Raw genomic sequence first — 25,300 nt, 5'->3', positions numbered from 1 at the left:
GCCTATTGCTTATGATGATATCACTACACCTTATTTACATATGTCGGCAAATAACGTTATCTTGTTTTGGCCTTCTTGTAAATGATCTAATTGTGGTAGATTGCTCATGGAACTTCCTAAAGCTCGTGTCTTTTGTAACTTTTAAAAAATAACTTACTCGTGTGTAATAAATTCCATATTCAACAACCACTCGTGTGTAACCTTTATTTATTATTCTAAGAAATTGACAGTTTCATTGATTTCTTTAAAAGAAATAAGTCACTTTTTATGCAACATGTTACAATATATTTTAAAGGTCAAGAAAATAAAGTCGTTGATTTTTTAATTAAGGATTTATTATGCTTTCTTCCTAGTTGACTTTACTTTTCTTAACTATTTTCACTTTGGTCTTGAGTTGAGCCACAGTCTTCTGATTCTATAATTTACAGACACCTCTATATCTGTTGTAGTGTGTATAGAATGTCTTAGCAGCTAGTAACCTAGTATAACACATACTCATCATTTGAACAGTGTTTAATCGTGTTTATATGTCTATTTAACACAAAAAATTACATAAAATAAGTCATTTTGCCTTTGGTGTATGCCCAATCAGTACTTCATTTCATATAGGATATAGTGCCACGGATTTTTTTTCGGGATGCAATTAATTATTTTTTTTTTTAGATATTTTTAACTTCAAGTAAAATTAGAAGCTTACACTTTTCAATGGCGGTAATGGTGTAAAGTAAGTAACTTTTGTAACTGAAGAAAAAATTAAATCGTCTGCTCCTGTTTTTTGATAGTGAAAAAATATCATTTGTCAGCAGTGGAGCATTTTTAAGGTTTATGTATATAACTATAGAATTAAAAACCTGTACTTAAGATATCCATCGCTAGAGATGTATTCAAGCGTATAACCATTTTGTTCTGCATCCCTCAAAACACCAACCTAATAGACATAGCAAGTTTTGCTTAAACATATTGTTAGAGGGTTCGGACAATTAATGGTCGCGTGCACGATGAATATTTGAACAAAGATCATTAAGATCTGTGCAATAGTTTTCGACAAAATTCTGTGGGAGCATAAGAATACATAAACTTTCATGGATATTAAGATAAAAAACCAAAAACACCTAATACGAATCATATTCCCAATTCGGGTTTCGAACTCGCGACTGAGAGGAGGAGAAAAATGATAAAATGTTTGAGCATATGTATACGCGACCCTCCAATCTACCTTTCCTTCCGTTCCCATGTATTTATTTATACGTGAAATCCAATTGTCGTGTTCTACACACACAGAAATTAAATCTTATACGAGTGGTATACACAACTCGTGAAACAATAGCTGCATTGTTTATATGACATCCTGACAGTTAAAATAACACTCACCTATCGTGGTAGAAAAACCATTAATACACTTCTTTTTCGAGTCACTTTATATTGCCTAGCTTGTTCTATATTTGTTATGGAATTGAGCCATATCGGTAACGTCCAACGATTTTGTATTAAATCTTAAAACGGTTAACGTTACCATGTATAACACAGGGTCGTGTTCATCTTGAATACAGCAGCTATATATACATTATTACCAATTTTACCTCAAACTGCACCATTTATAAATGATAATCCCACGACGACCAGGACATTTTAAGATTTTTATCTAGAGTAAATGTTTCAGCTCATTAAATAAAACTAATAAAACTTATTAAATTTCTAGAAAAAAGATTGAGACATTTTAAAGGGAAGCATATACATGTACACTTATATTATCAACGAAAATACATGAACACATACCTCACAAATACATAAATGCATATTAGACATACATTGTATCATTTGATAATTTATATTATTTTTCACCTGTTTCAAACTCATGTGGTACAGTTTCCAGTTACTGATCGTAGGCTGGCGTTTTTTACTCAGCTTTCATCCAGATACCTCCTTAAATGTACGTAGTTCCCTACATGTATTAATTCTACCACACTGCAATACATCTGTAATAATGTTTATAATCTTTAGCTAAAACGACATCACTATATGCAAACTGTTTTACAACATCGTTATCTTGTTCATTCAGTAAACAAGTGGTTCTAGACTAACGACAATCATTTTGTTCTAAATCTATTGCTGCTCTGTTTTTAGAAAATAATCTGAAATAGGTTGGAACTATTATATAGTTCTATTGAAACTAATAGAAATTATCATTACAGTCGTTCCATAATGTCCATATTTGGTATCCCGCTAAATCCCAACTCACCGAAATTTGATACCTACATATAGTTTTCAACCAATCAGAAGCCACGTTTTTGTTACTACCGTTTTGTTCGACATACCACAAAACACCTACATGATATCGATGTACATACCAATTTAGCTTAAATCGAACAATATTAAATTTTGACCAATCAGAAGCCTCTATGACGTTACCAAGGCAACGAAGGTTTTCGAAAGTGCGTTCGGTAACTCTTATTATACCGTTTTTCACCGAAACCGGCGTTATCTTGACAAATAAAATACCAGGGTATGGCGACCATATTGATAGAAGGATCGGATAATTAAGAGTCGCGTGCACGATGCACGAAGTTCGCAATAGTTTTCGAAAAAAGAGTCGGAAAAAATTCTGTTAGAAGAAGTAGAAAAGTTAAAAAGGAGATATTTTCTTAAACAGAAAGATACTTATTAATATTCAAAAGTCAGATTTTGTTAAAAAAAGTCGTTTGATAATAAATTCTTCTAATTAAAGGTAGGAATATCTTAGGATAAACTATTAATCATTTAATCAATCAACGTCTTTTTTATTTAATTTTTCATTTTTGCTTCAAGAATACAATACCCAAAATTTTATACATTAAGTCACTTAACAAATGATATTAACGCAAAATTTACCATTTATGTAACTCAAGAAAAAATCAGAACCAATGGCTTTTAGTCGGTAATTAATGCATGTCCACCGGGTCTCTATTTCCTTGTAATCAAAATTTCATTGGATAGAGAAACATAATTGAGTTTATGCTGTGATAGATAGTGTGTAAATTCAAGGAGTTATGGGGTGACATGGTTGGTATATTTTAATTACGTTAAAGTGAGCTAATCAGATGCTATTTGTGAAGTCATGCAGAAAAAATGACGACAAGGGATATATTTCTGTAACTAAGGACGCGCTTTGTTTTGCCTTTTTGATTGTGTAGGCGAACAGGATGTTTTTTCCTACCCGTTTACTATATAAAGGCTAGTGTGCTGTCGGTTAGACAGACCAGGGGTTGCGTCTCCTTGGAATATACCATACAGCTCAACACTACAGGTAAGTCGGCTGTAGTTTAAGTATATGTTCATAGACAATCTACATTTACCTAAATGTTAGGATTTGGGAAACAAGCTGATAGCTTTATATTAGATACTCTCCAAAAATGTAGTACTCTAGTTTTACTTAAATTTCTGACCTTGCAATATTTTCTTTCCTTATTCGACTACTAAACACACACATACTTATGGTATGAAATATAAGAGGCAGAAAGTGAAGCTTGCAGTATTTCCTTTCTCAGATTTTAAACTATATATGTATATACTTCTATAAATCATTTCCACTTGGTGATACTTCGTTTTCGGCAAGCTACGTTAATATTTTCATATTAAATACTTTTAGATAACGATTAAATCTTGAAGTGACGGAAAAGTCGACATCGGCTTCCAAGCATATCAAGTCTATTTAGGGTTCGATAACCTTTAATTAGCCATCGGTTTTCTTTGAGAATCAATACGAAAATGAATACAAGCATTAAGGAAACTTAAATGTACTTTGTAATATTTGTCTTATAACTATCGTTATCATAAACAAACAAAATCTTGCCCAATATTTACAAATTCAAGTAAATCCTATTCTACACACTAATTACGTATCCTCTACACACTAATTACGTATCCTCTACACACTAATTACGTATCCTCTACACACTAATTACGTATCCTCTACACACTAATTACGTATCATCTACACACTAATTACGTATCCTCTACACACTAATTACGTATCCTCTACACACTAATTACGTATCCAGTGGTATCTGACATACAGCTGCTAATAGTACTTGTTTTACCTATGTCGCTACATATAAGGTAATTTTTTGTTCCAGCATCCATCATGTCGTTACTCCAATTCCTGTTGGTGATTTTGTTACCTGTACTACTAGTCAGCACCGTGGCCGCAAGATCCACATCAGACCTTTACGAAGAACTAGTGGACGTATTGAAGGAAATAGATGAGTTAGAAAAGGACAAAGAGATGGACAAGAGGACGGACGGAGAAAAAACAGGAACCATCGTCACCCGAGACATTGAGACAGATATTGAGGATGCATTTAAATTTGCAGACGATCGCCTAATGGAATACAACGACCTTAAACAGTTTTATTACACAAATGGTATGTAAGGCGTATGACCTGAGTGTTGTCTTCATTGTTGTCTTTTCTGTAAAAGTTTTTATGTGTTACGTTATCATCTGCACTGATGCCACTTTCTCTGTTGTTAAGCAGAACAAATCGTCTAAAAACAACACGTGTTGCTTTGTTATTTCAGGTGGGCATCTCGAAGTGTTTGAAACTAAAAAACAACTTACCAAATTATCTTACATTTACGACTACGAATTGTTACAAACTACGGAATGTGCAACAAGCGACGTGAAGGCTTTTGTCTTTGAAGTTAGAGCATGTAATGACGCCCATGTGGGGTTGAAAGAAGACCAGGATCAATATGGTCGTTTGTACGAAATCGTTATTGGAGGCTGGGATAATTCTAGATCTGTTATAAGGAATAAACGACAGCAGTTCCGAGCCAAGGACAGAAACGATGAAAAAGGCCTTCTGGACTGTAATGAATACCGCACGTTCTTTGTGGGCTGGGCAGGAGCAAATATACAGGTATCAAAACTAGATCCAAAGACGTCCACATGGGTCCAAATCTTGCAATGGCAAGATTCCTCAAAACAACCTTACAATGTTCAGTTCATTGGACTAACCACCGCTAAATGGGCTGACGGGCATTTCAGGGTTCCAAAACGAGGTAGGGGACACAGCATTACAATGGACAATTATTTTAAAGTAGTTGTTTGAATATTTTTATATGAAAAGAATGATGGAGTCATTATTTTATGAATCTAAATGAGTTACTCTTACAAATATTAGCTATAACATGACGGTTTATATATACATATATATATGTTTTACTCATTTTTACATCATTTAAATAAATAATGCAACATGTACAGAAGATGCATAAGAGACAAATGTTGATACATTGGCATAATTATTTTAAATAGTTATTTTATTCCAATTGCAAGCATCTTATTAAGAAAATACAATACCAACACATATTTACCACTCACATAAAACAAATGAAGTATACACTTGCGTTTTAATGATTCTGATATGTCAGGAGTTATCTCCTTACATAGCTTAGTCAAAACATTGTCAGAGTGGACAAGGAGAGACAACTCCTGATCAATCATAATGATGCAAAGGTGTTGTGGTACTTTACTAAACTAGTCTTTATTTTCGTGTGGTCAGAATATATCTTCTTGCAGGCAGATATTTTTGTTACTTCCTTTAATTTTGAGAATGACGTCATCATCTCTTATCTCACTTTAAAGGGCAGATAACTCATCACGACGGATCATGACACAATCTTCATCATTTCCTTTCTTTTTTAATCAATTATCTAATTCTATTTATTAAATTTCTTTATGTGTGTCGCATTTTACTTTTCCGATAATTGATGTTTTAGGATCATTACTTTTTTATTTATTTTCCAGAACCAGATATCATTATCAAAACCCCTAGAACCTTCGATACAACTGTTTTTGAGATGCTGCACGAACACGGGCTGCCTGCTGTGAGAAGACCTCCGTACTTGATGTTCGAAGTAATGGCTTGCAGGAACGCACACATCGCACTTTTTGAACGAGATGACCAGAACGTTACCGACGGAATCGAAATTATCTTCGGCAATGACCTCAATATGGAGTCGATCATCCGCTCAGGTGACACAGAACTGGGAAGAAACGACATGGACGGGGTAGTAGATTGTAACGAATACAGAGCATTTATGATTAGCTGGTATGGCGGCAACATGCAGGTGCTTCGACAAAGGCAAAAGGGATGGGAGGTCTTCATGACTGGTCAACTGGATCCAAAAAGATCGTTTGATTACATCGGCGTAACGACAAATGTACATGGAGATGGAAAATGGCGGATTGTCGCATCATCTGAAGTCGGTAAGTTTAGAAAGATACATTGGTCAAACCAGTAAATCAACGGTACAATCTATGGAACGCGGAATCCTTACAAACGTGATTGACGAATTACGTGATCGTCAAATTTTCAAGGCAGTCCTCCCGGCTCTCCTTTATCAAGACGCACTCATCACCAACACGGTCATATGGTATATAATTAACTTAACTGAATCCATCACGACAGAAAAAAGTAAACATATATTACAATAATTTTGAATATAATCAACTGTAGGCCAAAACAGAATTTATCGAGGCTTTGCTACTAATGTCAGAAGAACAGTATCATACGAATTGGTGAAACGGTGGAGATTTTTGAAAATAAGTCGCTGCATTGTTCAGGGTAGGGACTAATCCGGAAAAACGAAAATGATTCTCGAATAACCAGCGGACACTAAGGACGGACTTTCCATGATATGATACCTGTTCTGGTGTTACTATGTGAAAACATTGCCACGCGTGTAGTACGAAAACGTCTATTTGCCCTAATAACTCGCTCTATTTTCAGTATAGTGTTTGGGCTTGGCAGGGTTTATTGTACTAATGTCACATAAACAGCCACTTAAGGACACCCTCTCGTGTATATGGTGTCGTGTGTGAGTGAAAAGCGAGGTGCGTGTTTTTAGAGACTGTGGTATATTCGTGTTATGTATTTTTGTGTTATATCACTGAAACATGCCGACGAAGACACCGAGCAACATAACTCAGTTCGCCCGTTGTCAGAAAAATGTGATCGGTTACGCAGAGGCAAGTTGCTTGGTGTCATTAAGTCCGTCGCCTCACTTCTCAATAGTGACTTATCCGGAACAACTAGAATAATCCTCGGATATCCAACGAGCACAACGGACAGACTTTCCATGAAATCATTCTGTTCTTGTGTTAAGTTTCGTTCTGCTTGATATATCATTATATTATCAGATTTGAAGAATAGCATTTAGAACATAACCATATAGTCTCGATTGAACGTGGTAATGTTTTAGGTCTGGATCCCCAACCGGGAGACACGCACACCTCAGAAGCCATAGCGGCCCTTAATAATATGATGACAGCTGAAAGTTTTGTCGAGAAGGAAGAAGAAGCAGCTATTAGGTCACTCATGGCAACCAAAAGGCTGCTTCAAGGGTAAGGAAATAACCAAAGATGTCAATAAAATTGTCTTATAATTATCACAAATAACAAAACTTACGAAATAATATCTCAATAAACCACTCTTAACATCGATTTCACGTATTTGAAACATACAATATCATTAGCTCAATGAAGGCGATATAGAACGTAAAGTTTCTACCGTTGCACGAGATCAATTTTCCATTAATATATCCCACCATATACATGTAGCTCAAATACTGTTATAAATAGGAATTCAAAATAGCGTGTGCTTACTGAATGGATACGAAAATAAAGGAGTAGATATGATAGGACCAGTATTTGGATTTAGTTTTTCAGGCCGAAAAATATTAACTCTGATCCACATCAATTTCACATCAATTAATACTCTCATACTTGCCATCCATCAAAACATGTGCTCCACCTATGACGTCATCAAATTGATGATTTTCCTCTTCTCGCCAAATTTTACTAGAAATTCATCATCTTTAGGTTAGAAAAGGCTTGAAATGGATTTGGCCGCCACCTTGAAGCAACTTTATATTTTGCATGGATATGCGTAAATACACGATACACAACGTGTGAAAATCTCTTTCTGCTCCACGAAGGCGGCCACATTCATTTTTAGAGAAAACCACTCAAAAAATATTATTTTTCAAGGATTTTTGTGAAAAATGGCGGGAAACTGCATGTTGATGACGTCATAGTGAACATAATTGGCACATGCTGGATATTTTCGGGATGTAATATGTTAACAAATGTATTCAACTGTTATATGGCAAAATATGTTGTTCTTTACTGGAGAAATAATTTTGCGGCCATATTCGAGTCTTAACGTACCTTCTCCTTTAAAATGAAATAAAACAATTCAAATTAAAAAAAAAAACCTAAAAACTCATTGATATGTAGAGTGTTGGTCCATGAAAATCCGTAACTTCATTTATAACGTTTTTATGTATATATCAATGCATAGCAATTTGTTTCCTCTGATATCGCATGCTACTGAATAGCACTGATTTTACGTATCATTACGTGATTGGTTGAAAGTTATACGACACTCAATGTTCGAAGCGCTATCATGGATGACACTGACACCCGGTAGAACGTATCAACCTGTTTCGTGAGTAACTGTTTTATGGAGAAATTCAAAACATTACAGCAACTACCACGGTAGCGTTAATGTCTATTTGACACTAGAGGAAAATAAATGCTACACTTAGCCCGTACAATTGATTTATGAAGGTTTTTTTCTACAAAATATCATTTTAATAAAATATTTGTTTTATAGATTCTGTCATGTTAGTATTATTTTGTTTAAAATTATTGCAGATCAACATTTAAAGATCTAGCAGAAATAAAACAAGACAGTACGGTTCAGAAAAAATGGAGTGGGAAATTCGACTCGTTATGCAACACCGACGATTTAGATTGTGACGAGAGCGCCGTCTACAGGACGATTAATGGCGAGTGTAACAACGTGGACCACCCTCACTGGGGAGCCGCTCACATCATTCAAAACAGACTACTACCGCCCGCCTACCAGGATGGTAAGTTGGTAGGGAAATAAAGGAGAGTATTACTAAAATTGGGGGTATATACCTGTCTTTACCTGGGAGGTACCATATAATAAACATATCCTTTGGATAAGGAATTTAAATTTATATTTCTGACATTTGTCGTTATGTAGAACGATGCTATGCTATACTATATTTGCCCTATTCTGATAATATGATATCAAATTACATGTAGTTATAATTTTATATCATATTGCTGCTAGGACAATCAACATTTATATCATGGCATCTCTACACTACAGATAGAAGATGTTTACTTTGCGCTTTAGAGGAATATCGTGTCTTTTGTCTGCATAAAAATTGTCTTTCTGTGCCAAACTTTAGAATCATTATTTGGCGTTCCATTGCTATCGTACCATACGCCATGCTGTTACCATGGTTACAAGTGCAGGCATTGTCAGACGACACCCAAAACTACACTCATACATTTCGCTGCACTCAGCTCTGGTCGAATCAACTGAATTTCTATATTGTTTGAAAGAAACTCATAGTATTTGAAACACGGCTGAGGTTTTTATACAAGGACATGTTGAAGTTGAAGCACCACGTGAATTACTTCATTTAAAAATAATTATAATCCTAGTTCAGATGTATTCATTGTCTTTTACCTTACTTATATTGAATTTTGAATAATTTTGATTTTTCTTTTCTCTAAGGACTTCAATACGAAGTAGGTTATGTCTGTTTTCATCATATTCATATTTCATTATATAAAAACAGGAGATTGGTTAATTCCATGAAATAGATATTTTTGCCACGAGTCTAGCAGAGAACGGTGGCTTGCTGAAAATTTGTGACTTCTGTCTTTCTTAACCCTGACCAAAGCACACCTTATATTCGCTCAACATCTTGTACATTTTGCCATTAAATTACAATTGATTTAAGGTATCGACTCCCCCCGGACGTTGAGTGTGAACGGTAGTCCTCTACCCAGTGCACGATATCTGTCTGTTGAAGTGTTCACTAATAAATACGACGCTACTTTTGAACCTCCGGATGATACTCAGAGAAGCCTGATGGTTATGGTATGGGGACAGTTTACAGACCACGACGTCGGAGAAACACCCATTTCTAGAGGTTAGTTTTCAATACTATAAACGTGGATATTTTCGCAAGTGCTGAATGTCGCGATCTGCGACCTGTTTCAATATTAAACTAGTTTGATATTGTGACTTTACAGGTTACCGTAGTTCTATGGTACTCTGTACCTAGTAACCTGTGTCTATTGTACACTAGTGTGACGAGGATATTATGACTTTACAGGTTACCGTAGTTCTACTGTAATATGTACCTAGTAACTTGTGTCTATCGTACACTAGTGTGACGAGAGTATTATGACTTTACAGGTTACCGTAGTTCCACTGTAATATGTACCTAGTAACTTGTGTCTATCGTACACTAGTGTGACGAGAGTACTATGACTTTACAGGTTACCGTAGTTCTACTGTAATATGTACTTGTGTACCTAGTAACTTGTGTCTATGTACACTAGTGTGACGAGGATATTATGTCTTTACAGGTTACCGTAGTTCCACTGTAATATGTACCTAATAACTTGTGTCTATCGTACACTAGTGTGACGAGGATATTGTGACTTTACAGGTTACCGTAGTTCCACTGTGGAGTGTTGTGGCATAGTAGATACAGTTTTCAGGAATAGAAGGTCAGTAAAACCTGTAATTGAACCCTATTTACTTTTCTCGAGTTTCTATAAATTTACCATCACAATTTAAAATTTTGGCGATTATTTGTACCATTAAGAAGATTTGGTGGTAGTGTGCTTTAATGTCGTTATATTTTGGTATATCTTTCACGACTAATGTTAATAGTATGCCATATATTAAACTTCTTATTTTTACGAGTGATAAAACAAAGTTTGAGATTTCCATCAGTTGTTTGTTGGGTTTTTTTCAGAGACCAATGTTTTATCATACCCATCGACCAGACTACGGACCCTGTCTTTACAAACCGTGATTGTATGAATTTCGTGAGATCTGTTCCTGCACAATCGGACCACTGCTTGCCAGGTAATGGCATAAGACATGTGCCCGACTTTTTGAGAAGGAATGGTGGCTACTTGCAGGTCTTTCACATTAGAAATAATTACATAGTATAACGTAAATAAATACCCACAACATATAATTTAATGTATTATTATCGACAGAACGTGTTTGTATTAAGCGCACATGTAGAACGTGTCATGTACTGGGGTTTCTGTAAACAAACAATACTTAATTAAATTGATCTATATTTATATATTGATATGTGTTTATGCATAGTAGTAAAATTTTCTATTTTTCATATATAATTGAATATGTACATTTATAAAATCTATATCTATTAAGGTGTTCGGGAGCAGTTAAACGCTATCACATCTTACGTGGATGGATCTATGGTGTACGGTTCAGAAGACGACGTTGCCTGGTCTTTACGATCGTTTTACGGCGGTTAGTGAGCAACCAATAGTTGTAACTACAGATGGGGCTTACTGTCACTTATACACTGTAAATTAACCAGTACAAAGTGTATTGAAAGCGTTTAATTCCTTAAAGACTCTTTAATAAAATAAAGAAAGGTGTTATAGAAGGGTAGTAAGCGTGCATTAACTAAAGGTAGTCGAAATTATTTATGTTGGTCTAAACACTCTGAAATAAAAACCTGGCCACACAAACTGAGTTAAGTCAAAAATTTTCATATGAGTTTTATGTAACTTATATGAATGAAAAATGTTTTGTCTTTTTTTTGAGAAATGTGGGCCAGGTGTTGGTAAAGATGCTGTCAAAGTCTGTTTTGTTTCTATGACAACATCATGTAACGATATGATATAGTTTTCGTGACTTGGTATATGTATATTTATTATATTAAATCATTACCTTTGGTTTAGATGTTGGTGTAAGGTTCGCTGAGAACATTATTACCTTTTTTATTACTTTATCATATTGTTATTTTTTAGGAAAGATGAAAACGCAAAGTGGCAATCTTTTGCCGGAAAACAGCGACCGTTCTTGTGTCCGCGATGGCTCGGAATCCAACTGCTTCGAAGCAGGTAAGATAAAGATAAGAGAAGATAAAGATCCACATTGACGTCACGCATAACGAATGTTTCTTCTAACGGAACAGAATGCACAACAGTATGTTTTGCCTTTTTGATTTAGAAATGTTTATTGGTAGATATTTCATTACATTAGCTGATTTCCGCCGTCCATCTGTCTCCAATGATAACGTTGATTAAATTTAGCAAGCTCTGGTCTACTGTACACCAACTTATTGTCGCGTGCGATTTATATTCTCGAGAGTCACCAGTGATTCTCGAAAATTAATTCCCCCGAAAAGGATTTAACTACAGTACAAAAGTATAGTAGAGCGTTTTACGAGTAAATCGCTAAATCAAATCGTCATTTAAAAGTCGTTTAGCATGGAAACACGAAAATAAATCGCCGCGGACATAAGTTGATCAATAGTATGATGATTTTTAAAAGAAAAAGCTGTCAGCCTGTAATTCCGGGTATTATTTCTACCTTACTTTATCTGCAGGCGATATTCGTGTGAACGAGAACCCCCTTCTCGCCACCATTCATACGGCCTTTGTGCGTTACCATAACATCCTCGCGGAGAGGTTTGATTCCAGTCTGAGTGATGAGGATATCTACCAAAGGACAAGGCAAATCATCGGCGCTCTCATCCAACAGATCACCTACAGTAAATGGCTTCCGAGCGTTCTCGGACCAAATTACATGACAAATTACTCTTTGGACCTGTCCTCTCCCTACGTTTATAATGATTCTATGGACGCCGGCATGTTATCCGAGGTTACCACGGCAGCCTATCGATACGGCCACACACTGATCAAGGACGTTATTCAACATGCTGACGCCAGTGGGCAAATTACAAGGACGGAAAAATTAGAGGATCTATTTTTTGCCACCCAAACCGTTTTCGATGATGCCAAAGGAATCGCCAGAGGAATATTTCTCAGTGCGGTTTCAGCATCCGATCGGTCAGTACATTATATTACAACAGTTATTTTCCAAGTATGGAAGTACAATGCAAAATTACATGAACTATAATTAATCCTTTTACAATATATTTTCAATACAACCAATTTGATGTTACTAAAGGAGTTGGTATGATGGTAGTCAAAATGGGGGAAGAACTTGCTAGAACAAAATGCGTTCTAACCTTTGATGTTTTTTCCTGAAAAGAAGATAATATAAATCTAAGATGAACCAAGAAATCACCTTAATAAGAAATGATGTAGAAACTTAAGGTAATGATACACTTCACGTATTTAATTCATGTTCTACTTATGTGCGTATTCTGAAGAAATGTTTGAAATCCAAAGTTATTGCGCACATATCACAAGCACTGTTTTTAGCTGAAAAGAATGTGTGTCGATGTAAATGAATCGATCAACCTGAGGTTTAAACTGTTAAAGTGATGTTAAAAACAGTACTTCTATCCACTTCGCATTTTAAAATTGCCCTCTTCGTCATCGGATTTTGACTATTGCGTTCCATCCCAAGGTTACATTATGCCATAAAACTGCAGTTTAATTGTAATGAAATATCAATTATATTTCTCTTGTCCATTATATTCTGTGTTTGGATTAAAATTTGACTATACCGTCCCTCAGTACCTTTGACATTCTACCGTATTTTCTTTTTGATGTATTCTTTGTTTACTCATAAAAACATAATTCAATGTTTCAGCTTTTTCGTACAAGCCATTGATAGACATTTATTTGGGCCAATCAATCCGTTCGATCTGAGCGCCCTGAACATCCAGCGAGGCCGAGATCACGGTTTACCTGGCTACGTGGATTATTTGAAACACTGCTCTCCTAATCAAGATGTACCGACTGATTTTAAAGAATTGCCATTCCACAATGACGATGTCAAGAACATTCTATCCTACGCATATCAGTGAGTTCTTACGACTATTATTTCTATCCCATAATATAGTTTTCAAAATACCAAAAGTGGCTATACATCTAAGATAGGTTTAGAATACACAATACTAGCCAGAAGTGAGGGAAATTTTGATAGAGATGGCTGCGAAAGGGTTTTGATCTAAACAAAGGCATGCAATCGAGACAACAGTCAGAGAACACTTGATTGTTTTTTGCCGATAGTCATTGAAATATAAATAATAAAAAACAGTCCTATTTGAATGCGTGCATTAAAAAGGTGATTTTTACCGGTAAAACTGGTTTTACCAGGTATTGTGATCGCAATTCCGGAACTAGCTTTTTATCCCCACCCCATCCACCCCCCCCCCCCCCCCCCCCCCCCCCCCCCCCCCCGGCTGGTGTTGTGAAGAATAAACTGAATAACCACACATTTGTGGTACATAAAGTAGTAATTTGCACCCAAATACAATATAAACTAGTTTAGAATCATTCTATAAACTTATTCAGCAGCATCAATATCATTTTAAGTTGATTGTGAAGAAAATAAACAAATATAGTGAACTGCATTTCATTATTAACTAAATGTTATTCACAAGAAAATCTACAGGTACAAGTGGTGTCGTGGTAAGTCCTGAGCTTTCTAAACTCTGACGGCCCGGCTTCAACCCTTATCGTCAGCACATCAATTTTATTTTTTTATTTCATATTTTTATTTGTTGTTATTTCTCCATGCTTGAAAAAAATCTTTTATGTTGTCTTTGTTTCCAAAAGTTTATTCCAAACATAAACATTTATAGCATATACACTAAATTAAGAACATCCCGCTATTACTGCCACTTATTTTCAGTCCCGATTTTTTTCTCTTTGTATTGGTCGTTTCAGAAATACAATCACACCGCTAATCCGTTTTACGACAAGTTTTCATAGTCCCAACGACCACTAAATTAACACTAATATAATTGACCCTTTGATTATGGCCACAGGCACATGTGACTTCACATCTCACCATCCCGCACGCAGCAACCCGTGAACAACTGCCCGCAGGTACATGTACATCAGTCAGTCTTTTGTTTCCGTCGACCTAATTATCAGATTATCTACCTGTACTAGGAGAGTGTTAATAGCCATCATTTGCATACTTGTGACTGGCAGTTGACGTGATCGAAACCACAAGTAATGCAACGTTCTTTCGATAGCCCTGGTGGCGAGATCGAACGATTTAGGCAGTTCTTGCTCATACGTGTAACGCCAATGGAATTAAAATGCTTTAATGTATGAGATACATTGATCTTATTTCAGATATTTATGAAGTACCGTACGTCAATCATCTCATTTCAATAGATATGTCATCTATTTTGTTGCGGTAAACATATGTCTAACAATCGGTGTTTTGCATTAGTTAAAAGTACGCTTGACTAATGCACAGAAGTCTTTCAAACACTTTACCGATTGTGATCGTAAGTTATTTTTTGATCAATCATTGCACGTGGCGGGATAATTTAAATCGATTTACGTAAATATCTAATAATAATTTACACAGATCAATACCAATTTTAAAACACATAGTTTCTCATTTACCTCAGGTGATACTATGTGATAATTAAACCAGAGACATAGATAATTTAATTACTATCTAAATCCCTGATTAAACTAACGATATGTATTTGAATTATAATTAAAACATAATAGAAAGTAATGTCTAGAAAAAAGTATTTTCATTTAGATTGTCAACAATTACTTCAGCGAAATTTAGTTTAAGATTTAAATAAGCACACCCCATTAACTTTATTTAATGAAAAAATATGTTTATGCTCTAGAAATAAATGGTATAGTCATTATATGTCCCTAATTTGTCAAACTTTAAAAAATATTTGTAAATTATTGGTTTTGATTAGATACGCATGCATTGAAATATGATATGATTAAGATTCTAATGGCCGACAAAACTAATTGATCAAATATAGTAATTAGCAAATTTATCTTAACCAAAATATATCAAACTGGGTTTTTTTCCCACACGTACATGTACATACTCAGCATGCTATGTTATGTTTCTTATGTTTTTTTATAGAAATGTAATGTATATGTCATGTCAAGTTTATGTTGATGTCACATGTATCTGTAAATGTGTTATATGCAAAAAATGGAACAAAAAATAATATATATATATATATAATATACATTTATATATACATGTATATTACATTTTTCATAAAATTTCAATTTTGAAAGTCCCGGGTGATCTACGAAAGCAAACTTTAATTTGGTGATAATCACACATCTTAAGGTGTTTTACAAAGTCAGACTAAGAAAACAGTAATCGCTTATTGAAATTTCAGTACGATGTTTGCGGAACTTGGAATTTAATTTGTAATTTCAAGCTGATATTTGCAATATTCTGTCAATGTTTATACATAATGGCGACCGTGATTTTCCTCGTGGCGGTCGAAAATGGAGTATAAACATCGTAAAATATATGAATACCATATGTTTATATCTATATATCATTGTTACATATTTTTGTTTACACCTTTTGAAATTAAGATAAAGTAACAATTGTCGGATTGTCGTACTATTTATTACAATAAAATGTAAACAAACATCGAAGCGACCGTGTTCCCACCATGTTAATGTGTACAGATATACAGAGTTGTACCTTTGAGCGCCCGGATGTACCTTTGTGTGACGTCATCGCCATCTTTTCTGAAATCTCTTTCCTTTAAAGCAAGATATACATGGAAAAGAACGAAATATATATCTTTTACAGGTAATTACGTATTTATATTATTAAATTCCCAACTATGGGCTGTGGCCTGAGGTGATCTTATTTCGTTAGAGATAAAACAATTATCTATTCATAACTTTTTTCACAACATGGATTTCTTTCTGTGAAGAAAAAACGGTGACGGCCCGACCCCCGCTTGGCAAGCTGTGTAAATACAAAAATATAAATGTCTGGGAATTACGTATTTATATTATTAAATTCCCAACTATTGGTTAAAATCGTTTTCTTATATTAGTCGCCATACTGTGTTTGTACCTTTGAGGACCCGGATGTAAACTTTCTGTGACGTCATCTTTTCTGAAATCTCCTATAGATAGGTTTTAATGTAAATACTGTTATACATATTCTCAACACATATTATATAATGTTTCTGACGTCCCTTGCTCATAACTCATTTACAGGCGCGTTCGGAGCGGTAGGGACTGGGTTTTCGAGAAAAATATTTCAAACATTATAGGATAGATAACCACGTGAACCCCCATAATATACATCTCTTCGTATCTGTAGCAGGTGTGCAGCCAAGCGTGAAGGTGTGATACATTGATCTTGACCAAATCAAAACAATAAAGCAGTGATCTAGAGTTGGCTGTTCATTGTTTAGAGGATTAAGTGTCATTTTATTCTTATCGTTGTTTTATGCAAATTAAATGAAAAAATTCGAGGTGTTTAAAAATATAATCAATTTTATTACGTAATATTCTGTAACGTAATATAGTATTGTGTAAGCACATTGGTATCAAAGGAAAAATTGTTTGAGAAATTGGTTGTTTATTGTAAAGGAAATTTTAGAAATAAATTTCCAATGATTCGACTGAACTAATGTCGGATCTCTCTCTCCCGGTGGAGTTATAACTTTTACATTACATGATAAAAACAGCTTTTGTAACAATAGTCAAATGTAAAGTAAATTATCATATCAAAGTAAAATTTCTAGAGTAGAATATCCAAATTTTGTATTTATAATTTTGCTGAACATACTTTCCATTATGTTTAGTAAGAAGATATTTACAAATTGTAGTTAGAAAAGGACACTGATGACAAACCTGCCATTTAGTGAACTCGTGCCGTTACCGTTTGTTGGGATATATGTTGTGATGTACTACAAACTTGAAAGACATCGAGAAAAAAATATTAACATTTTTGACAAAAATCATCCTTCGTGCCATTTACATGTCGTTTTAGTTAATTAACTCAGGTTATTTAGTTTTATAGTTAATAGATATAACATTCATGTATTTGAAACTTGATAAAGCATATACCAGTAACCGGCTGATAGCTGACAGAGATTTTTTTCTCTCTTCCCTCTCTTTCCCCTCTCTCCCCTCTCTCTCTCCCTGAATATGTTTGCCAAAGTAGTATTAGTGAAGTTATGAAGCATGATGGTCATCCTTTATGACAATATACGTTAGTTATATATGTTACACGGTCTGACAACCATTAATTTTTTGTAGTTATAGATATGTACGGTGTTCTTAAACTTGCTAGATACATTTTTGTTAAAAGGAAATCCTTGATGTCATTCATATTAGTCATTAAAGGTCAAATACGTGTATGGTATTACTTAAACATTATGTGAGATTTTATATGATATAACCAGTAAGTTTTTTTCTTGATAGATGAAGAATCCTCTGATCCTACACTTAACATATATGCCTGTTTAGTTTTTAACAAAAACAAAATCAATTTAATTGACATTACAAGTCACCATAATGCTGAAACTGTTCTTTATATAAACTTGACAACATGAATACTATCTCTGCACTGAAATGCATTATGTGTATATAGAATAACTGCACCTGTACAAAATTGAGAAAATAAAATCAATGTGATAAAATTATTACGACCAAATAGGTTGTATTAGTTTTTCAGTCTTCGTTTAAGTCCTGTCTTCTTTGATCGTGGCAGACAGGATTAACCATTATTATCAATCTTTAACACTCGATTCAACTCCTATCAGAAGTTTTACCGTTCAGTACTGTTGATTTTCAAAGTTATTAATGTTGAAGTGAAAGAATGTAATGATAAAGTGTTAACTTGCTAAAAATTTGTAAAAATAAATGGTATGACGCTTTTTTTATTCGACTTTTTTCAAACTTGTTGTTTGTGTAAGTGAATGTTACGTGAATATCAATGCCAATAGTTAGGATATAACGGACGGGCCTGGGACATCGGTCCAACGTTATCTCAAGTGTGTTCGTGTTCACAGGGTCAGTCTGTGGATGATGGCGGGAGCAGTTTACAACGTTAGACTCAAACGTTTGGTGTATGATGGCGGAGCAGTTTCATAGACTGAAATTTGGCGATCGCTATTGGTACAAAATACCTCGATAATGGTAAGGCATTATACGATAATTGTTTTACCGAATTATTATATACCTAATGCAACAAACATGTAAATATCTCTCTCCCACCGAAATCTGCAAGAAATATGATGAGAGACGTGAAGAAGGTCACTGTGTATTATAGAATTCGGTAATTACATTGTCGAGTCTGAATTGTTATAATCTATCAATCTATAATCACACTTTAGACAAGTCTATACGTTTAGAAATATTTATTTCCAATTTGTATAAATGTAAATATTATTAGAGAATTATGCAAGCAAATTAATACTCGTGTGTATGACGGTGATCAGTGTACCTTTGTGACGTCATTGAGCGTCAGGAGAAAAAATTGCGCAGGCTGTTCCTTCGAATGAACAAATATTACGCATTGTCGAATTTAAATGTTGTTAAAATGGAATATGTTGACATGAAAATAACTAAAACATGTTAAAAATGCACAGTATTTAAAATCACTGAAAGGATTGCAGACAAATAATCATAACACTTACATGCGCGTTATTTATTTTGTCTGCGCCCTCATCCGTGTTAGCGTGTTATGGGATTTAACGTGACGCTACCCAAATTGGAACGCTACACAAAATGGAACACTATGTGATACAGAATTCTCCGTTTACAATCTAAACCACCAATAACTGTCCTGAACAAAAATTAAGGTGCTGAATAGTAACTGTGACAATTTTTAGATATCATTTTCTTTCCAGTTGCTTATTATGTGTATTTAAAAACGAAAATAGTGAAATTATGAAAAAATCCGGAAAACGACGTCGTGCGATAACCCTAAAAACACCATATATTTTAAAACAAGAAAAACAAATATACAATGGAATATTTTTGACATAAATAAACTAGAAAATGTTTGAACTTTCCTTAAATGAATTCTAACATTCTTAATAATATCTATACATTTCTTAATCTAACTATATTTAGGAGGTGTTCCATTTTGGGTACTCGAAACTGCCGAAACACGGGGCTACCCCGGGCATGTTTCAAGCTCTCTATTTCAAAATATATGCACTGATGACAAGTAAATAAAATCAAATAAATAGCTTGATCCTAATAATTTAAAATTTCAGTAAATATTTTTATAACATTATCATGTAATACCAATACTTCGTGATTTTATTTTTTTGCTCTTTGTTTTAGCTCAAATGGCAAACGTGGAGGATGTTTCGCTATCAAAGATATTTTGTGAGGCCTTCAACTTAGCAACAGTACCAGAGGATGCGTTCGAACTTATCGAGTATGTATATGAAACTGGTTCTTACATTGAACATGTCAAAACATTCAGGTTTCGATCATAACGGGAAAAATATGTATTATTTTTTCCTTCGCTGTCAGATATTTGATTTTCATGTTGGTATATAAGCTCAATGTGGATATGTCTTTTTAAGGAATAGATGTTTATTTTGTTGAGGTTATGAGGGTATAATGATAATGGAGCACGTGTAAATTATGTAACCCCGGCAAAGCCGCGTTACATAAAATTTACACGGGCTCCATTCTCATTATACCCTCATAACCTCAACAAAATAAACATCTATTCCTTTTATTTACAGTTTTTCAAGTAAATGAAAAATATTGATTCCCTCGGCAGTTGCATATTTCTTATTAAAATACACATATTTTTATCTCTCCCGTCATCGTCAACGAATTCGATTGAACAGCTGATTGGAATCGAGTCATTCATATGTTCCCGCCAAAAGTGGGGTCATGATCCCACGTTGCTACGCCATCATCTATTCACGTAACAATAGAATCGCCGCGCGTGTTGTGCTAACATTATACACTGCTAATGATAATACTAGAAAGCATGGTTATTGTTAAATATAAACAATTGTTGATATGTAAAGAAATAAACGACCGTATTCCAAATAAGGTCATTCCTAGTTAAATTCACAATTTTTTTTAATTTTGTTTAGGTTTTAAATGTTTATAGGTATTTCAATTCAAGTACGCCGTGAGTCTTCGGCTCTGTGTCATGTTAAAATGTCTCTTTAAAAGTAAGGCATGTGATAATTTTTCCCTTTTGTTTAATAATTTGTATATTAAGGCGTTCCTGCATATTAAAAGAAACCATTACATTTTGTTTACATACAAGTTCAAATACAAACGCATACCGTCATTCTAACTTATTCCATTTTGTTTTAGGTTCAGTAACTGGAAGCCTTGCGCCGATCTTCCTGATATTGATGTTGATCTATGGAATTAACCTACAGAATGCCCCACCTCAAGGAGAATGAACGATATCTTAGTATCACGACATTCATGTTTTGTTAATGAAAAATTACACAATCAGCAAGAGTAATATAATAACAAGCAACAGTTCTTTTTTTATTTTGCTTTTTTAATATTATAAAATCCATGTGAACTAGTAATTGTAATGCTTTGTTTCAATTACTGAACTCCTAATTAGATATCGTTCGGTTTTATTTAGATATACCGCCATGTTTAATTTAGGGTGAATTTAAAGAATTTCACATTATTTCTTTTTTTTCAGTTAGATTCAACTTTGTTTATTTCATTTTTCTAACTATAAAATAAAATAGATGAAAAGCTATTGTGTTGGTTTTGTATTTAGAATTTAAATGAATACGTAATTAATCAAAATGTATTGGTATCTTACGTCACCACTGATGTACATGTATACTCATAATGTGTGCTTGTGTTCAAGACAGTTCGCAGGTAAATCCGTTTGTTTAATTATCATTGTAAATAGACCTTTGGTTTGGTTTTATTTGTTTAACGTCCTACTAACATCCAGGGTCATATAAGGACGTGCCAGGTTTGATGGTGGAGGAAAGCCGGAGTACCCGCGGTCAGTACCTGGCAACTGCCCCACATGTGATTCGAAGTCGCGACCCAGAGGTGGAGAGCTTGTGGTAATATGTCGAGACATCTTAGCCACTCGGCCCCTCTAAATAGACCTGATTTTTTAAGTCAGATATCTTAAAACTATCAAGTCTTGCTGATGAATAGCTATATATCAAACTTGTTGAAATTCAATCACAAATAATTAATCTCTCGTCGTCGTCAAATATTTTCCGTCTCGGGACAGGAGCTATTTCAGTGTTGCCGCACTATTTATGAAAAATCACTTTACGGATTCATACTCTTGACTGACAATATCATGTTTTTAAGGTATACAGTTTAATTATGTGCCGTAATTTTCATACTCACGAATCGAAAAGAACTTTTGATTTTGGATTCAACCTCAAAAAATACCACCATTTTATAATTTCAATATATACAATGCATTATGTTTTGGTTTTACTAGTAAAAATAAAAGTTGAAAATGATTTTTGGAAGTATTGCCATAAATCACCGTATTTACACCTACAGTGCAGTTCATGCGGCCAGAAAATGAAGCTAGGTTGTGGTCTGCAGTTTCATTTCCCATTTTTTAAGTGATGTTTGTAATTTCAAAGTGATTCCTGCATGTATGTTTCCGCTTAAACATACATGCAGGCGTAATAAATACAGTGCATAAATTCTGTGCTGTTACTTAGGTGTTTTTTTTAATTATGCATCATATATGATTCTCTGTCCATTTGTACAATTTCAACAGCTTAATTCATCAAACCGGATGTTTATGTTCCGGTATATAATGTAAAAGATATGTTATTCTCAAGAATGTGTGAATAAGCCAGCTTATGAAATTGACATGTGAACGATCAAAATTTTATTAATATGGGACATAAAGTAATCCTTTAATGATTTCAAACAGAGATTTGGAATAAGGTTTTGTTTTACCAAAGTACATGTAGTTGCATCAAGAAAGTGTGTATGTAAGAAACCTTAGGATGTTGAACAAATTTGATAGACCATTCATACCTGGCCATATTAATATTTGTTTTAAAAGTATTATTGGGATGTACACACACACGTATTTATGTTTAGTTGAAAAAACGTAAATGTTTGAAAACAGAGCAGAAATAGGAACAACAATCTGTTTTTAAAAGAATGACTGGAAATATATATGTATAATATCCTTTCAAGTTACCAAATATACACCAATGCAATGGTCGTAGTATCGACTACAGCATCGTTTACTCCCTTTGAGTAATTACTTACCTAAAAACTATAGATATTTCTGAAATTAATACTTGTAATATCTGTAGTACAAAAATTGAAACCATTTAAAAAGGGCAACTCTTTACCTATTGATATGCAAATTGTTTACAAAAGTGTAATGCAAGAAGTTTTTCTATAAACGGTTTAATTTGGCAAGATAATTGAAAATGGTCATTTTGTAGCTCAATATTAAGGGGTATGGGTAGCGTATGATGTTATTCTTTGAAGCCAATATTAGAAATAAGCAATGTCTTATTAATCAAAGTTGGTATATTTTTAAAGAATACAACTGGAAAATAAATTCTGCAAGAATCCATACGTATCGAACACTTCATTAGGAAATTATGGTTTTAATATCTCATGTTTATGGTCAAAATTCGATAAATCGATATGAGAAAAAAAAGTTTAATACAAGAAAGTTTTGACTTCTTAGAGATGTAAATCCTTAATTGTACTTGCTTCATTGATCCAATCAAGATTCTACCCTTTTTCTCTGTCTCCAAATCACTGTCAACCTTCAAGAACATTGGAATCATTAAAATTAATCAGGTCATAATTATCATTATATTTTTGTATACTGTGCGACAGCCTTCCTGTGTAAGAACTGCTCCGGGAGATGATCCCAGGAGACACAACCCTGGCAGCTTCGAATTAAATACACAGATGTGTGTATATATATATGTTACGATGCCATAAATATATATATATATATCATTAAATGCAAATCAATTGTATTCTTACCTCTTTACCTTGATCAAATCAGGGGTCATAGTGTATTCAGATTGACCGAGGTAATCCTTGGAATGTAAAAAATAAGTTTTGCTTTTAATCTTCATAAGCCGATATTTTAAAATTCCTGTTAAATTGTCCTATATGTGATGTCTCTGATTCATGCTATACTGCAGATTTAAAGGTATATAAGTGTCGGATTACATTGTTAACTTGAATGTATGTTTTCATAATGTGTAATTCTGTTCTCAATAATGGACATTGAGATTGCCACCAGGAATCAAAATATTCAATCTCGTTAAAATGAACTCAATACCACTTTTTTGCTTCAAACAAATATGTCCTGACCCTTGTTATGACCCTATTTTAATACCATGTATTACCATTGCCCATATATGTCTCATGGCAACATTCTTTGAAAGATATTATTGGAATCTATCTGCGTTCATTTGACAATAAGTGGAGTATGAATATGAGTATGGCAACTGGACTGGAAAACGGTAAGTTTAATGAAAGGCGTTAGTGGAGTTGAAATGAAAATATAAATATGTAAAGATAACAAATTGTTAGTAGTAACACAATTAGCACAAGATTCAATAAAATTCGTCTTGTTTAAAACATAGCGAAAGGTTACCATAGGGTTATTCAGCTCCCACGCTCACCATTGAAGCTTAGCTTTGGCTATAGCATGTTACACGTCCTTTTCAATACTATACTACATATAATTAAATAAAATCAATTAAAACATAATGCGCTTATTATGCAATTTAATACCATTTTGTGTTGATAAATATTTGTATAAGTACTTCCTCTTCACCACCTGCCTCTCCATTATGTCGAAGGTTATAGCTGTGCACGCCAAAATAGTTTTTATGAAGCATGCGATGTATAACTAGTCATCCTCGATACTCCAGGGCTACTGTAACTGACTTTATATAACCACCCCTGGACTATCTCATAGTCAAACTTAATGTAACTCAGGAAAAAAGATCTGAACAAATCACAGGCCTGCAAAGATTTTGACTGGAATAGACGTGATAAGATGGCTTTAAATTATATCATGTCAAAAACAAAATTCTAATTTTCGAAATTAAGCTCTCGACAAATTTATACTGATTTTGTTGTTGTCGGAGTTTATCATATTTATAAGTTCTTCGTTGTTGTCGGAGTTTATCATATTTAAAAGTTCTACGTTATTGTCGGAGTTTATCACGTTTATAAGTTCTCGTTGTTGTCGGAGTTTATCACGTTTATAAGTTCTACTTTGTTGTCGGAGTTTATCACGTTTATAAGTTCTCGTTGTTGTCGGAGTTTATCACGTTTATAAGTTCTCGTTGTTGTCGGAGTTTATCACGTTTATAAGTTCTACTTCGTTGTCGGAGTTTATCACGTTTATAAGTTCTCGTTGTTGTCGGAGTTTATCACGTTTATAAGTTCTACGTTGTTGTCGGAGTTTATCACGTTTATAAGTTCTCGTTGTTGTCGGAGTTTATCACGTTTATAAGTTCTACGTTATTG

At 34.1% G+C, this 25,300-nt stretch overlaps 1 protein-coding gene and 1 long non-coding RNA gene across 2 annotated transcripts; both read left to right on the top strand.

The window, feature by feature from the left end:
• The first annotated feature begins 3,175 nt into the window (after positions 1-3,175).
• On the top strand, positions 3,176-14,134 carry LOC138321087 (uncharacterized). Its single transcript, XM_069264503.1, has 13 exons — positions 3,176-3,283; positions 4,113-4,400; positions 4,555-5,037; positions 5,786-6,247; positions 7,243-7,384; positions 8,699-8,916; positions 9,829-10,020; positions 10,546-10,606; positions 10,858-10,970; positions 11,289-11,390; positions 11,897-11,989; positions 12,478-12,940; positions 13,653-14,134. The coding sequence occupies exons 2-13, from the start codon at positions 4,121-4,123 to the stop codon at positions 13,867-13,869; spliced, it is 2,826 nt and encodes a 941-aa protein (XP_069120604.1). The 5' UTR covers positions 3,176-3,283; positions 4,113-4,120; the 3' UTR covers positions 13,870-14,134.
• Positions 14,135-18,959: 4,825 nt separating this feature from the next.
• LOC138321088 (uncharacterized) lies at positions 18,960-21,537 on the top strand. Its single transcript, XR_011208279.1, has 3 exons — positions 18,960-18,970; positions 20,126-20,222; positions 21,131-21,537. It is a non-coding gene; the product is annotated as an uncharacterized lncRNA (long non-coding RNA).
• Positions 21,538-25,300: the final 3,763 nt, after the last annotated feature.

The sequence above is a fragment of the Argopecten irradians genome, chromosome 4 (assembly GCF_041381155.1).
Source record: "Argopecten irradians isolate NY chromosome 4, Ai_NY, whole genome shotgun sequence".
NCBI classification, from domain to species: Eukaryota; Metazoa; Mollusca; class Bivalvia; order Pectinida; family Pectinidae; genus Argopecten; species Argopecten irradians.
Note: the sequence above shows the minus strand (reverse complement) of the source record. Positions and strands in the feature narration are given on the sequence as shown.